Below are 14658 nucleotides of genomic sequence, written 5' to 3'. Positions count from 1 at the left end.
GACCCAGTATGAGATCTCACTGTTGCGCAGACGTATGCACAGACATATACACGTGACAGAGTAACAACACGAGACGTTAAACCCAGTTGAGAATGGGAGGCAGGCGGAAACACATGGGCTAGAGGATAAACCAAACCAGTGCTTCATCCTGGGAAGTCGTGCGGAGACTCAAGGAAGCACCGGGCCTGGAACGGTCTCTGCCTCGGCCAAGTGGCGCCCTAATCAGCAAATGTCTATTGTGCCAGCCTGAAGTGTCTGGGGTTGGAGGGGGGCGGGATTAGAGCGGCTCTCCCCACACGCTGATTTGATGCTGATCAATGATGTGCGATATGGCCCTCTTACCCTAAAATTACCATCTCTATAGGGGAGCACGTGGAGAACATGGGGGCTGGGGCCAAGACAGGCTAATTTCCTCTGTAGTGCCGGGGTGGGTTTGATGTATAGAGCTGCTCAAATGCTGTGATTGCGCTGGCTGCCTCCCTCAGCTGTTCCATTGTTCATAACCTGGGAGAGAGAGCGAGAGATGCAAGGAGATGATGGCGTAGGAGAGGCTGAGGCAACGGAAGGGGTGGCAGGGGGCGGAGTCCAGGAGAGAAAAAGACGAGCCGAGAAATGGCCGGGGAAGGTGAGGAGTCGTCTCTCACAGTGGCGCTGTTCCTGGACCTGTGACCGTCAGAGGAAGGGCACTTGAGTGACTTCAGCAGCCCCGAGCCTGACAGACGCACTCATTTTTCTGCCTCTTAATTACCATCTCAGCTAAACTAACACAGGCTCTGTTGTGTCCTGTTTGCTACATTAGAGAATGGGCCGAGGGGGCTGTAATTAACATAGCTCACAAAAGAGAGGAGCTTTATTTATTTTTTTTAGAGGAGGAGGTGGAGGAGGTGGGGAGAGAGACAGTGAGGCGTGAAGATGGGGCTCTGTTAATGCACCCACGCGTTCGCCCGGCCAGTGGCAGGTAGACAGTCAAACCCAAAGCTGCCAACCTCCCCGTCCACACACGGCAGAAAGGGCAGTGCTGCCTCGGGGGCTGTGGCTGAAACTTCTCAGAACCTGTAACACCAGGACATGTGAATCCTGCTTCACGCAGCTGTCTGCGGAAACAGTGGACAGGGTCTCGGTTTTAGAATGTAGAGCCCCATGCTGATGTCAGAATAGATGACCAATTAAAATGAAAGTCTTTTATATTTAAAGCCCTGAAACCAGTGGGTCTTGACCTGATCTCGTAGATGATGTGCTTGAAAAAAAAGTTCTAAGAGAGATGGATTCTAGGAATATTCTGAGATTGACCTCTCATGCAGTTGCTTTTTTAAAAACTCACAGACTCACAAAAAAAAAAGAAGACACGCAGGACATTAAGTTTACTGTCACTGTATTCTGTATTACAGGTGAGTAGGTAGCTAAAACGTTACCAAATATTCGCCACTCCAGTAGTAGTGGAGGTACTGAAGTTAAGAGCAAAGGAGCTGACAAGAACCCAGAGCTGACAGGACACAGAGCTGACAGGACACAGAGCTGACAGGACACAGAGCTGACAGAACCCAGAGCTGACAGGACCCAGAGCTGACAGGACCCAGAGCTAACAGGACCCAGAGCTAACAGGACCCAGAGCTGACAGAACCCAGAGCTGACAGGACCCAGAGCTGACAGGACCCAGAGCTGACAGGACCCAGACATGGCAGCAGTTCGTACTAAGATACAAGGCACTGGTGGCTTCTCCAATCAACTCACCTCCCTGGGGAGGGTCTTTCTTTCAGCCTGTCAAATAAAGGCAATTAAAAACCTTGATCTTCTTCATTAAGTGTGAAACAACTACACTTTCTCATGGAGGAAGGCCCACGCAGGAGGTCGGAGCCTCTGATGGATGAGGACAAGGATGTGGCTGGGACGTAGCGGCAGTCCCCGTGCCTCCGTGCCTCACCTCCTCTGGCCTCAGTGGAGGTGGGCGTTGAGGTCATACCTCTCGCAGAACTTGTCCGTCAGCGGCACACAGGTGAGTAGCTCGCACCACTCGCACTTGAGCGGGTGGACATAGAAGAGCACAGCCAGCGCGGTGAGCACGCCCAGAAAGAGCGCCAGTGCCGCCAACACCTGGAAACGCTTGCGGTACATGTCGGTGCGGCCGAAGCTGACGTAGGGCAGGAAGGTGAAGGAGAGGAGCAGGCCTGACACAAAGCCGCAAGCGTGCGCGAAGTTGTCGGTCCACGGCAGCAGGCCGAAGGCGAACAGGATCAGTACCACGCCCAGCAGCTTGGCCAGGGCACGCCACGGGCGTGCTAGGATCTGCCAGCTCTGGAAGAGCTCCACAAACAGGCACGCCAGGATGCCAAACTGGGAGCCCGCTGGCCCCACCTGGTGGAGATGGGCAGAAACAGAAAAAACAGGAACGCAGCGTTAACTCGGCGATGATGAGCTGTGTGTGTGTGTGTGTGTGTGTATCTGTGTGTCCAGAAACTGCACCTCAGCCCTGTAGGGGAGGAAGATGGCACTGGCCAAGTTGCCTGTAATGCCACTGAGGATGTAGATGATTGATATGCGCAGCCAACCAGCCAATTTCTCCAGATCCCTCAGTATGGTCATCTGGAAGCACACGGACACCAGGCAGTGCACGATCCTGGACAGACGCACAAGACGAGGCCTTCAGCACGGCCCTTCGCACAAACACCTTAAAAAGGCTGAACGAAAAGCTCTTACACTGATGACCTGAACAGCCTTTAGGGGACTGGCAGTGTTGGCCTTGAAAAACGGCTCCCACTTACCCAGCATGCAGGAAGAGGGAGAGCCACAGGCGATAAAACTGATCTGGGACCTCTGGGTTGAGAAAAGGGAGCAGGCCACACACATCATCCATGCAGTGCACCTGACAGAAGACAACGTTTACCTATGAGTTTGGGCTGCCATCCAGTGGTGGGCTGAGAAGAGTTTATAATATAAGTGCGCCCCCTGCTGGTTAGGTGTATGTTTACAACCTATGCCACAAAAGATGCAGCAGTATGCTGGAGAACCAGGACACACACATTCACCTGAGAGCAAAGTGTGGCTTCTTCATGAAAATAGCCCTTCATAAAGTCACAGTACTCTCTGGATGTGATTTCACACCTGCGCACAAGAAAATCGCCTTTGACAGTTACCGAAAACATTACATGGCAATGATACAAATAGGATTACAGCTGTCTAGTCCTCCCTCACCTGCCTTTGGTTCCAATGCAGCATGGTCTGCCTGTGATCACGCAGTCTATGTGTGGCAGGTTTGTGTGGTTCCCTGTGTTGTACCTGGTGCAGATCTGAAAGAAGAGACGCATCGTCTGGCCATAACAGGAACAGCATTGACAGGCGTGGCTCAGTTGTAGTAAGTGATGGAGTCTGTGCTGCAAATCCTTATTGGCCATGAAAAATTGATCGTGTGAAACGCTACAATCACTGAGGCACACTCACAGGCCATTTGGTGATGTCATCGGGCCACTCGTGGGGAGAGACAGAGGCTGGCTCCAAACAGATCCTGACATCAAAGCAGAGGGCCATCAGTCACATGCCTGCATTTACCATGCAGCCAGTGTTTAGCGTGCAGGGTGAGGGGCATTACCTGGGGTCTTGGTGGCAAACGGAGCCATAATTGCGTGTTTCACCGTTTAGATATGCAACACTAGGGTGCAGCGGCCACTTCACCCACACAGCCAAAGTACTCTAAGAGAGAGAGAGAGAGCGAGAGAGAGAGCAGTATATAATATATAACATATAATAAGAAAAGGGTTAGCCACATGCATTAGCACATGCATTTGCACTGTTTGATCACATGGGGGTGTGAGTGAGTGATTGGCACTGACAGAACACTCCTCCTGAGAGGTCTGCAAGCAGCCTGATTGGTCATTGCGGACACAGCAGGCTGAGTGACGCTCCTTTGCTTTCTTCTCCTGGATCAGGTCGTGAACCTGCTGGTCCTGGCGCATGCAGGGTGAGAACTTGGCTCCCAAGTGAATCAACGCCTCCTACAACACGGCACATTTTACTGAACTGAACATTTGCTGCATAGGCACCAAGCTTTAAGGACCAATTCCCCAGGCACAGATTAAGTCTAAAACAAGACTAATACAAATTCAAAGGGTAATCCAAGTGTGAGAAACCGGCCCTAAACCTGTGGTGAGGAGATACATGGAGAGGGAGCAACTTACTGAGCTCGGGCCAACCCAGAAGTTCTCTTGCTGAACAAACTTGACATTCTCATAAACGCCCTTATTCCTTAAAACCTAAAACAATCAAAATCAAATAATGAATGTACTATCATAAATAGTTGCACAGTTGCAATTAAAATAGCTCAGTCGTTAATGTGAAGGTCCAACTTACAGAATCTACAGTTTCATGTTGGGAGAAGCCCACAGGTGCAATGCCATAGATGGACACTGACAGGATGGTAATGAGCAAGTGAACAAACGTTATCCAGTATGTGAAGAACGGCCTGCAGGAAAACAAAAAAAGACATTGGAACATCGACATATAAAAGCTGGAATATCAAAATGCAACTGGACCTATGTAAAAGTGTGCATGTGTAAAAGTGTACATGTGTAAAACTGTGCATGTGTAAAAGAGTGCATGTGTAAAAGTGTGTATGTGTACACGTGTGCATGTGTAAAACCGCATGTGTAAAAGAGTGCATGTGTAAAAGTATGCATGCGTAAATGTGTGCATGTGCAAAAAATGTGTGCATGTGTAAAAATGCACGTGTAAAAGTGTGCATGTGTAAAAGTGTGCATGTGTAAAACTGCGCATGTGTAAAAATGTGCATGTGTAAAAGTGTGCATGTGGTCTGTAGCATATTATTTCTCTGGTTTGAATATCAAAGAAAGAAGCAGCAGTAATGTGGGACACAGCCACCTGTGGTCATTCATGTCGTCTATCTGTCTTTTCACGTAGCTGTCAATGCGCTTGCGATACATGCGGTTGGTGAGCCGGCCCACCATGCCCAGGCCGTATGGGCGTTTGTCACGGGCGAAGAGCTTCCTGACGGGCGTGATGATACGCTGGCCCCGTCTGGGCCCGCTCACGCTCACCACCTCCTGACATAAGCGCAGTTTAGGCTGGACCTGGACGCCATCCCTCGCTCTCCTCCAGCCCCTCTCTAGTGGCCTTAGAGGGAGAGAGAGGGAGAGAGAAACAGAGGGAGAGAAAGGGAAAGATTGACAGGAAGGGGAGGTGGAGAAAAGCGGGATGAGCGATTGTAAATCTACGCAGCTGTGGTCCACGCTTGAAAGCGTTTCAGCCCTTGCTTATATTTAGATTCCCAGTCTTCTTCTCTGTGTCACAGTTGACTTTGATGTTCGGGCGATGAGTAAATTTCAGTGACCTAAATGTAAACTCATAACGGTTCCTGAGTCAATGCATGTGTACTAGTCCATCCTGTAGTCCTTCATCAGTGGGCTGCGCTGACCACTGGAACCCTGCTGGCTGGATGCTTGTTGGATGCGGGTCCAGCAATGGCACCCAGCAGCACAGCTGTGCCCAGTGGTCCCGCCCCACAGCTGTGCCCAGTGGTCCCGCCCCACAGCTGTGCCGCTAGCATTTGGTAACAATGTGTTGAAAAAGAAACTGTGCCTGTAAGAGTGGCGCACCTGCATCTGCAATGCACCGGTAAGAGTGGTACACTGAATAAGTTGGTGAGTGAGACAGTTTTTATCATAAAAGAGCTGCAGTGTGTGTGTGTGTGTGTGTGTGTGTGTGTGTGTGTGTGTGTGTGTGTGTATTTCTCTCTCTCACTCTCTCTCTCTTTTGTGTGTGTGTGTGTGTGTGTGTGTGTGAAGCTCACAGCATTAGGTGGCTCCTCTCTAACTCAGATTTGCCCAGGGCACTGCCAGTCAGGTCAGACTCCTCGGGCACTTGGCTGGCATCATTCTCACGGATGGCGGCTTCGGAGGGTGACTCGAACACGTCGTCCATGTACGTAGATAGTTCATCTTGTACAAGTCCATCCTAAACACACAAACAGCTCTGTCACAACCACCACAGAGTGAGTCTTTAAAATTCTACCTATATTATTTGTCATAAGGATATTTTATTTAGTTGTCATATGTTATTCCTATTAACGGGATTTATAATAAAACTTTGTCCATAGTGAAAAAGTTGAAGTGCTTTTACACACGATAGCCTTCAGGGGGCAGAGAGAGAGACCAGTGGGCCAGTCATTAGAGGCCTTGTAGAGGTCAAGGCATTGCAGGCGTACAGTAAGTCAGATGGTTACACATTGGTAGGCTCACCCTCGTGAAGAAGGAGGTATCCAGCTCATCGAGGAAATCTCCTGTATCATCTTCAAGGAAGCTGGCGGCAGTGAAACTGCGTCTGTGCACTCGGCGAATCGTACCTTCTCTCACGGAACGACCCTGAGAGCACCACCATTCATCACCTTCGTCATCATCACCATCATCACCATCATCATCACCATCATCATCACCATTATAGTCATCAGCACCAACAACAATAGTTGTCCCAAACATGAAAAAAAAGAATGACATTTAAAATAATTCCAATGCTGTTGCAGAGGCAGAATTATCTCTGTTCCGGATTATTCTAGCTGGCTAACACATGAACATTTCAATGGGATTACTAAAGCCATGTGTTATCATCACTCCCAGCCTGTAGTCCAGATGCACTGAGCTGAACCGGGCTGAAATCACACCCGACAAGGCGCACTACTCATCGGTTACAAAGCAGATTCCAGCGGCAAACACAAGGAAGCAAAAGTGTCGCCCTGGTGTGGTCAGTACACCCACACCCCTGGAAGTGCACTTTGTGTCAGAGGAACTAGATCTCCCTGTCTCTGCAGTGAACAAGCCTCGGAAAAAAGTCTATCTGTACCTGTTGCTGCTCTTGTTAGTTGTTCCCTTTGTCTGCTCTTTCTCTATTGTCCCAGATGTGGAAGGAATATTTTCTAAGAGTGCCTGTTAAGTATGTAACTCCCAACCAGACGCACGCAAGCTGACCTTCACCAGGGCCGCAGCTGCCCGGAAGCCCATCCTGGCGACAGATTCCCTCTTGCGTCGGCGGGGCGGCCGGGCGAAGCCAGAACGCGAGCTGGTGAAGGAGCAGAGGGAGATGGTGCCCGGTGTGACAGGAGCATGGGGGGAAGGCCCACCTTGCGCGTCCGCCTCTTCCATGTTCCGGAACGCGCGACCCCGGGCCAGTGGGTCCACGATCTGCCGGTGGTTGGGGTGGAGTGGGGGCGTGGGGCATCAACAAACAAACAACAAAGAAACAGCAAACAAACACCCAATATAAGCCCATATACCATGACAGTCGTAAAGCCAGATGATAGAGAACAGATGCGAGGTGCACGCAGTGGCGATAACTTGTCGCCGTTGACAACTGACCTTCTGCATGCCCCGCTGCGGCGGGGGCACGTAGAGTGGCGGTGGCGTCTCTGTGCTGGCTATGGACAGGTTGTCCTGGCTGGCCAGGTCCATGTCCCGTGCCACCTGGGCCTTCAGCTTGCCGTAGCGATGGCTACAATGCTGCAGGCTCTTCCTCTGCCACCTCTGGGTGGTGTCGGCATCCTTGCCAATGCCGAACCAGTCGGCCGTGCCCCTGTGATCAGGGCGGCCAACGCAGGCCAAACAGCACAGCGGTTACTGCGGAGCACCAGAGTCCCTTCCCATGGGCCCTGGCATCCCGGTGATGGAGAACACCTGTCTGTGTGTAGCAGAGAGGCTGAACACGGCCTTAATGGAACTTAATGGTGTCCTGATTGTTGTGATTAACCAGCAACGCCCTGCCAGGGAAGAGCTCAAAACACCTGCTCTTACTCTTACAGGGTGAAGGGTGTGAGCTCTTCCCATTAACACAATTTCGGCAATTACGTCTAAGCAGCAGTAATTTCCCAAAACATTTTCCATTCCAATCTGGACATGAATGAGTTGCTAATTCTGTGTTATACTCAAGACTGATGATGACTAACCTGGGGACTCTCGTGTTCTCTCTGTGTATGTGTGTGTGTGTTTGCATGCGTGTGTAAACTGTTTAGAGCATGCGGCTGAAGGGAGTGTTTAGAATAGAGAACACTTAGTAATAACAGGCCCAGACAGTGCATCATTACAGAGAGGATTGGCTGAGGGAGGGGGGCTTTTAGGGCAGGAAGGAGGGGGGCATGTCGGGGTACGCAGGGGAGGCTAAGGCAGTTATGTTTACGTTTATATGGCTGTTGTCCCTGAAAGATACTCATTTCAGTTAACATCCAAACATATGCGAAAAACAAAATACACACAGCAGCTCTGCATCACCCGTGGCAGTAAGGCATAGGCCTGCAACAGCCACAGGGGCCCAGAGACCCAGAGGCTCCTCGTACGGGCCTGCCTGAGTCGAACGTCACCTGTGCCTGACCTCTTCAAACAAACGCACGCCAAAAATGCCCAGAATAACAAATCGGATCTGGCCGCAGAGTAAGACCTTAATTATGCAGCAGTGGTTCGGACAAGTTGGTTTGCTGCTAGACACACAAGCACTGCAACAACAAAGAAAGAACCTGATATGAACAACATACCTAATGCAAAGACACTCCAAGACACTTCATAGTTATTTATCAAAGTTGCTTTAAGCACAAGAGCCACAAGTACATTCTGAAATCATGTCAGTTACTTTTAATCCCATTGAGGTAGCAATGTTTAGGGTACAAGGGCTCAGTAATAATCCTGTCTTGTTTGACAAGCTTCCAGTGTCCGTTAGGTGGAGTTGGGTGCCACACAGTTTACGTGCAAGAAAGATCAAACCAACCCCGCCCCCCCCCCCAAAAAAAGGTATTATTTAGAAAGGTTAGCCTGATTCACCCCGACGCAAACCCACACACAGGGTAACATACACAACAGGCCTGGCTAACGCGGAATACTGAGCCTTGCTGAGGCTCTCTCCATCCACTCACCTCTCCTCATCCGAAGAGGGCGGACAGGTCATGCCTGTTCCCGGGAGCACAGGGAACACCAGACGTTGGCTCCTGGCACACGAAGGCTTAATCTCAGGCCTGCGTCCATTTTACATGCGCTGCCGTGCACTGAGCAGCCACGGCAAATTCTGTGCTCTGCGATTAAGGCTCTTTCTCCGCAGTCTTTCTTCCTAAAGATGAGCGCTCCTACTCAGATCCACACTCTATGCTGGTCCACTGATTGGCAGGTCACCAGCTGCCTTTCCTACTGGGCTTGTTTAAGGAGAGCATGTAAACAAACTCTGAATGACCAGCTTGGCTGATGAAGTGGGTGGGGGAGGGAACATGCATCTGCCTGAAGCAAGCCCAGGACACACCAACTAAAACTCCTTTAAACACACATGTGCATGAATTATACCCAAACCTTCACCTCCCTGGTACACAGAATTTGTAAAACACAGTAGGTAAATATAAGACCTGTTAAAAGTTATGAACTATGGACTATGGCTTTTTTATTAAGGCTATTTTTAAAAGGGTATCCATCTCAGAGACTCAGAGTCTCATCCCTACTGGATATCATATGACACCACCAATCCAATACAATAACAAAAGTGCTATAACAAAGTTATGGAATTTGGGACATTTCCATGACTCCAAGATGGATATCAGACTCATGGGCTGTGAGTTTGGATCCACAGTCACGGAGGTGATGCGATTACACGCTTCAACACAGACCAATCACAGCTCTACAACCATGGACGTGATAACCAAACATCCCCCTCGGTCCAGGCCTTTTCACAAAGCCATCTGAAGAGAAAGTGCCCAATTCAGGCAAGCCTGTCTAAAGTCATCCGTGACATTGTTACTCATCGCTTAATTTGTGGAGGCCTCATCTGGTGGGTGTTTTTGTTTACAGACCAAAATATTTTCAGTTCCACAGGCCTGAAACTTGTTCAGAACTGGTGGTATCAAAGCGGATGCTTTCTTTACAGTCCATCCCGTAGTAACGCAGACAGTTATAACAAGTTCCTCTGTTTTAGCTGCCGCCATTCACACTTAACAGCAGAGTTGGACGTTTGAAGTCAGGCAGACCGCAGTCTCTGGGACCATTAGATGGTTGACCTTGTAATCCAGCCAGATCACACACAGACCCGTGTGAGCTCTGAAGCTCTGCATGCACTTTGTGTGCTATATAGAGGCGTGCCATGTCCTCATGTCCTCTGAGCTCCGAGCTGCTTTAGCTCTGAGTTAGAGGACGGCTGCTTTAGCTCTGAGTTAGAGGACGGCTGCTTTAGCTCTGAGTTAGAAGACGGCTGCTTTAGCTCTGAGTTAGAGGATGGCTGCTTTAGCTCTGAGTTGTCCTGTAGTGCGCCTTGTTCTTAAAATATGAGCACGTTTAATAAGGATCGGACACTAGACACATGCGGCTGGTCTAAATGAAAGCTCATGAATGCCTGTGACTGCACTGCGATTAAGTTACAGGATGGACCGAAACATGAAGCGGTGCCTGGCTAGCAGAGGTGGGATGGGGCGGGGCTGGGGGTGGGACTGGGGGGGGGGGCACAGAGTGGCCCGCCCACCCCCTCCTCGGTACCTGAGGACGATGTGGGGCAGTGACTGGCGCCTCGGGCCCTTCAGGCGGGAGCAGCAGCGCCCCTTAACCAGCACCGCGCTCATCTGGTGAAATCGCACGCTCTTCCCCGCGGTGCTGGGACAGGGGGCGCCACGGAGCGAAGCAGGAGGAAGAAGAGGCAGATAAAGGAAGAAGAGAGAGAGAGAAAGAGAGCGAGAGAGAGAGAGAGAGAGAGAGAGAGAGAGAGAGAGAGAGACAGAGAGGGAGAGCAGTTAGAGGAGGGTTTATTTCAAAGAAACCAGGCGTGAAAAGTGTAAGGAATGGGAAAGGTAGGAACGACAGGTCGGAAAGATAAGCAGTGAGCAGAAAGGTCTGAGGTAAAGAGAAAAAGAAACTCAGAGGAGGAGAAAATGTTACAGCAGAAGGTGATAGATGCATGCAATGCAAATGAGAACAAATGTATATTCTACTGTAAGCGATATTCATGCAGTACACAATACTAATGAATCCTCAGAACACAGGGCTTGGATAAACTGTAAAAGAGGATGTATTTTAAATTGAAAGTTTAAACATCTTTTGAGAAATAAAAACTTCGAAAATGAAAACCAACAGTGAGAGCATGCAGAGGAGGAGCTTTTGCTTTTTTTCTGATAATGTGCTGACTGCCAGGTTAACAGAGTGAACATTCGTTATGCTAATATGCATTAAGTAAATTCAAGCAAATAATGTGCATGTTATGCAGGTAAAAGTGTGTGTGTGTGTGTATCCCTACCTCTTGATGGTCTGGGATAGGGAGGGTCTACGTTGCTTTGCTGGTCTGCGGAAGGCGTCTTGGTCCAGTGTCAGCGGGCGTCTTAGCAGGATGTTCTCAGTGGGCACACTGGCACTGCGCAGGTACTGCCCATGAAGGGCGAACGGCTAGAGGAGAGGACATACACTGAAATACTGACCCTCCACCACACGAGACATATGACCGGAAGAAGTATAGAACACATGCTACACAAGAGACTAACACAGCACATAATTAGTTGTGCATTCACTTTTAAGCATATATTACAGAGAGGTAATATCAGTGCTTTATGTAAGATACCAAATACCAGTGTCCGACACCTGCACAAGACTCTGTAAGTGTATTACTCTGTGAATACTCTGTGGAATTCAGGGAAACTGCTAGGAATCCGAAACTCTCTCTGTACCTGCAGGAAGTTGCTGTGCTCGTCCATGGGGCAGCCGCACGCGGTCGGGGTGTCCAGGTGGTGCCACGGCGGCTCCTTCCCCTTCAGCCCACCGCTGCCGCTCTCCCCGTCGGCCTCGGTCATGCCCGGTTGCCCCCTCCCCTCGCCCGCCACCTGGAGAGGGCAGAGAGAGAGAGAGAGAGGAAACCTCGAACGCTCAGCACACACACAAGTCCGGGCGGACCGTCTACGCTGCGTTATGTGAGGTGCCAATCCTCATTTCTGGCAGGCGGATATGGAGGAGGGAGTGCCTCTTGTCACGACCTGCCCTAACTGTGCAGAGGACACAATGGTTGCTGTTTTTTCTCTCCCATATTAGGGAAGAGCCATTATCTGAATTGCTACCTCTTGGCTTGATTTCCACCTCTTGGCTATAAGGTATATGCCGCATTATACGCTTAGCAATCTATTATTATTATTATTATTATCAACAGTTTAGAAGCAGAACACAAGAGGGTGCTGTTTTCCTACATCATTGCACAGTGTACGAGATCTTGTCGACTCGATTACAAAGTGCACAACAGTTCAAACGGTCCACAGTTTTACAAATCCCCCTTAGTGTAGTGTAAACAAACACGAACTTTTGTCAAACACTTAAGAATAATGTTCACAGGATCACAGGAGACTGGCAGGCACTTAGCATACACAAATATGGGTCGGTCTCCAAGTGGTAACAGCTGGAACTTTCTGTACCAAACAGAACCACAAAACAGTGTGGTCATGCGACAAACCATCAAGTAACAGTTTGGTAGTGATTCGATCTGAACCCTCTACGTGTTTACTCTCCCTCAGTTTTTTTTTTTGTTTGTTTGGGGTTTTTTTACATTTTTTTTTTTACCGCCTCACGAAAAGCAACCACGTTTGTCTACACAGAATGCCCGACAAGACACAGTAGGCATCCGTCAGCTAAATAACGAACAATCTAGCATTTCTTCATGCACCAGACACATTTCATAATGGCCACTCAGTCTCTCTTGTGATGCTCAACAGGCCAGAAATCTCTTATTCACAGTGTCGAGAGGTGCTTTCAGAGTGCGGTGATTGAAATACGAAGCATGCTGAACAGAGAGATTAGGAGAGGGGTTTTCAGCAATCCTGGTTATTTACTGACATGTCTCAAACAAAGCACCCCAAGGTCACAGAGAACTGCGTAACCCCCCACACCCTCCCTGTGCTGTACACATGGGGTCAAAGCCCGTTGTCTGAAAGGAAAAGGCATCAAGTAGAATTCACTAAGGAAGAGACTTTTTTTGTTTGTTGTTGTCCTAATCAGACAGATGGGCACTGTCCAAATCAAAGGCTCATGTTGGAACTCCAGCGGCCTGGCTCAGGGAGCAGAGGTGAAAATGGCACAGTGTGGACTGTCATTACCGGAGCCTTTGTTTCACTTTGAAATCACTTCCAAGAACCCATGGCCCAAGTGCCAGAGCCAAGGACAACAAGCTACGTGCTACTCAACACCGACAGCTTCACCAGGCAGCTTTCCTGGATGTAGTCAGCTATTTCCAGTCTTCTGGATAATGGAACGTGGCACCAGACAAATCAACGGGAGAGCATAAAATGTCCTCTCACCAGCTCTGGCTTGGTGCAAAGGCGCGTTTTCAGAGCAATAAGAAACCAGTGTATTTTTTTTTTTAGAAGGTAAATACACAATTCTTGAAATAGCGTTCCTCAGCAACAATCCCACCACATCCTACTGCAAACCACATTTTCCTCACAAAGAAACGCATTAAAATCAGTGGTTTAAGGTCCAGAGCATTTTTTTTTCTTTATGACTATAAATAACTCATGCACGTATTGAATCACCTTTTTAAAATTGTATATTTTATATCTTATCTCTGCACTTGCATGTCATTCCCTGATTTCCAAGCACATGCAGCGAAGATTTCACACTAGGATACGTGATTAATCTCCACTGTCCAGAATCTCCATGTCCGCACACAAAAATATGCACTATGACACAGAAAATAGCTACATTCTCATTGCTTCTGACCAAATATGACCAAACCTTAGCTCTACAATCAGAATCCAACCATAATTTCAGACTACGGGAACAATTACTGAAATACCACTGATTCCTGAAGTGCATAACGTTTCCGAGAAATGCACTTGCAGCTGGTATCTGGGCAGAAAACAGGCACATAAAGGTTTGACCATCTAGAAGGTCTGTGGCAGTGACACATACAGCACTAAAAAGGAGAGAAGTGCATCCAAACTCCACCACACATCGGCTACCGGGTGGTCAGCATTCTACATACTACGGACATACCGTATATGAAACATTTATAAAATACACAGGTTGCATGATGTTTTTTTCCCCCACAGCATTTATGAAAACAAAGGAAAACAAACAACAACAACTAAAAGGTAACAGTAACGTAGCCAAGCGCCAACCCTCCGTACCTGCTCCACAACACTGTGCATGCCAGTGGAGAAGTCTAGAACTGCAGGCTGACTTTGAATAACAATGTTTAAAACAAACGTTCATAACTAGGTTTTGATATGAGTGCCACCCTTTGCCAATATATGTACAAAGTAAATATATTCTCATTCAAATTACAGCTAGTAATGAGCATAAAAAGTATATCTTTATTAAAATCCGTAGCAAACTATTATAATGATGACGCTTTTGTGGTCATTTCTTGTGTCCTGTGTATTATAAAGTTCTCATTTAATTATTTTGACATACAAATGCTGCTCAATAGAGGTGTGAGAGCCACAGGATGTTTGTACACTACTAGGAATCCCAACAGCCCAGATATTGACATGTTCACAAGAAAAATAATACTTCCTCTTACAATTAACCCAAAACCATTGGTCTCTTCCATCTGCTTTCGAGTTTTAGCACTGTTCCTCCGATCTGTGCAGCCGGCTGCCTGAGGATTTGTGTCAGTGAAGTGGAAAGAAACATACCTAACATCAAAGGCTAACTACATCAGGGACTTCAGCAACAT

The 14658-nt window shown here is 48.5% G+C and overlaps 1 protein-coding gene across 4 annotated transcripts in view; it reads right to left on the bottom strand.

Annotated features, from left to right (window-relative positions):
- Positions 1–1355: 1355 nt before the first annotated feature.
- Positions 1356–14658, bottom strand: part of rhbdf1b (rhomboid 5 homolog 1b (Drosophila)) — a 31046-nt gene continuing 17743 nt past the window's right edge. For 3 of the 4 annotated variants that reach the window (XM_081697216.1, XM_035533587.2, XM_035533586.2), the window contains 18 exons: positions 11666–11818; positions 11242–11387; positions 10491–10604; positions 7356–7569; positions 6969–7181; positions 6246–6368; positions 5798–5961; positions 4870–5121; positions 4342–4453; positions 4170–4244; positions 3825–3986; positions 3584–3684; positions 3436–3499; positions 3190–3284; positions 3024–3099; positions 2760–2860; positions 2461–2614; positions 1356–2352 (listed from right to left, as the gene is read on the bottom strand). In XM_081697216.1, the coding sequence (XP_081553342.1) occupies positions 1933–2352; positions 2461–2614; positions 2760–2860; positions 3024–3099; positions 3190–3284; positions 3436–3499; positions 3584–3684; positions 3825–3986; positions 4170–4244; positions 4342–4453; positions 4870–5121; positions 5798–5961; positions 6246–6368; positions 6969–7181; positions 7356–7569; positions 10491–10604; positions 11242–11387; positions 11666–11788 (2709 nt within the window). In that variant the 5' untranslated portion in view covers positions 11789–11818 and the 3' untranslated portion in view covers positions 1356–1932. The remainder of the gene's footprint in view (positions 2353–2460; positions 2615–2759; positions 2861–3023; positions 3100–3189; positions 3285–3435; positions 3500–3583; positions 3685–3824; positions 3987–4169; positions 4245–4341; positions 4454–4869; positions 5122–5797; positions 5962–6245; positions 6369–6968; positions 7182–7355; positions 7570–10490; positions 10605–11241; positions 11388–11665; positions 11819–14658) is intronic. The other variant, XM_081697217.1, reaches the window with a different exon arrangement.

This window comes from Electrophorus electricus, chromosome 15 (assembly GCF_041902795.1).
Source record: "Electrophorus electricus isolate QZ-2024a chromosome 15, ASM4190279v1, whole genome shotgun sequence".
NCBI lineage: Eukaryota > Metazoa > Chordata > Actinopteri > Gymnotiformes > Gymnotidae > Electrophorus > Electrophorus electricus.
This window is presented reverse-complemented; position numbering and strand designations above follow the sequence as displayed.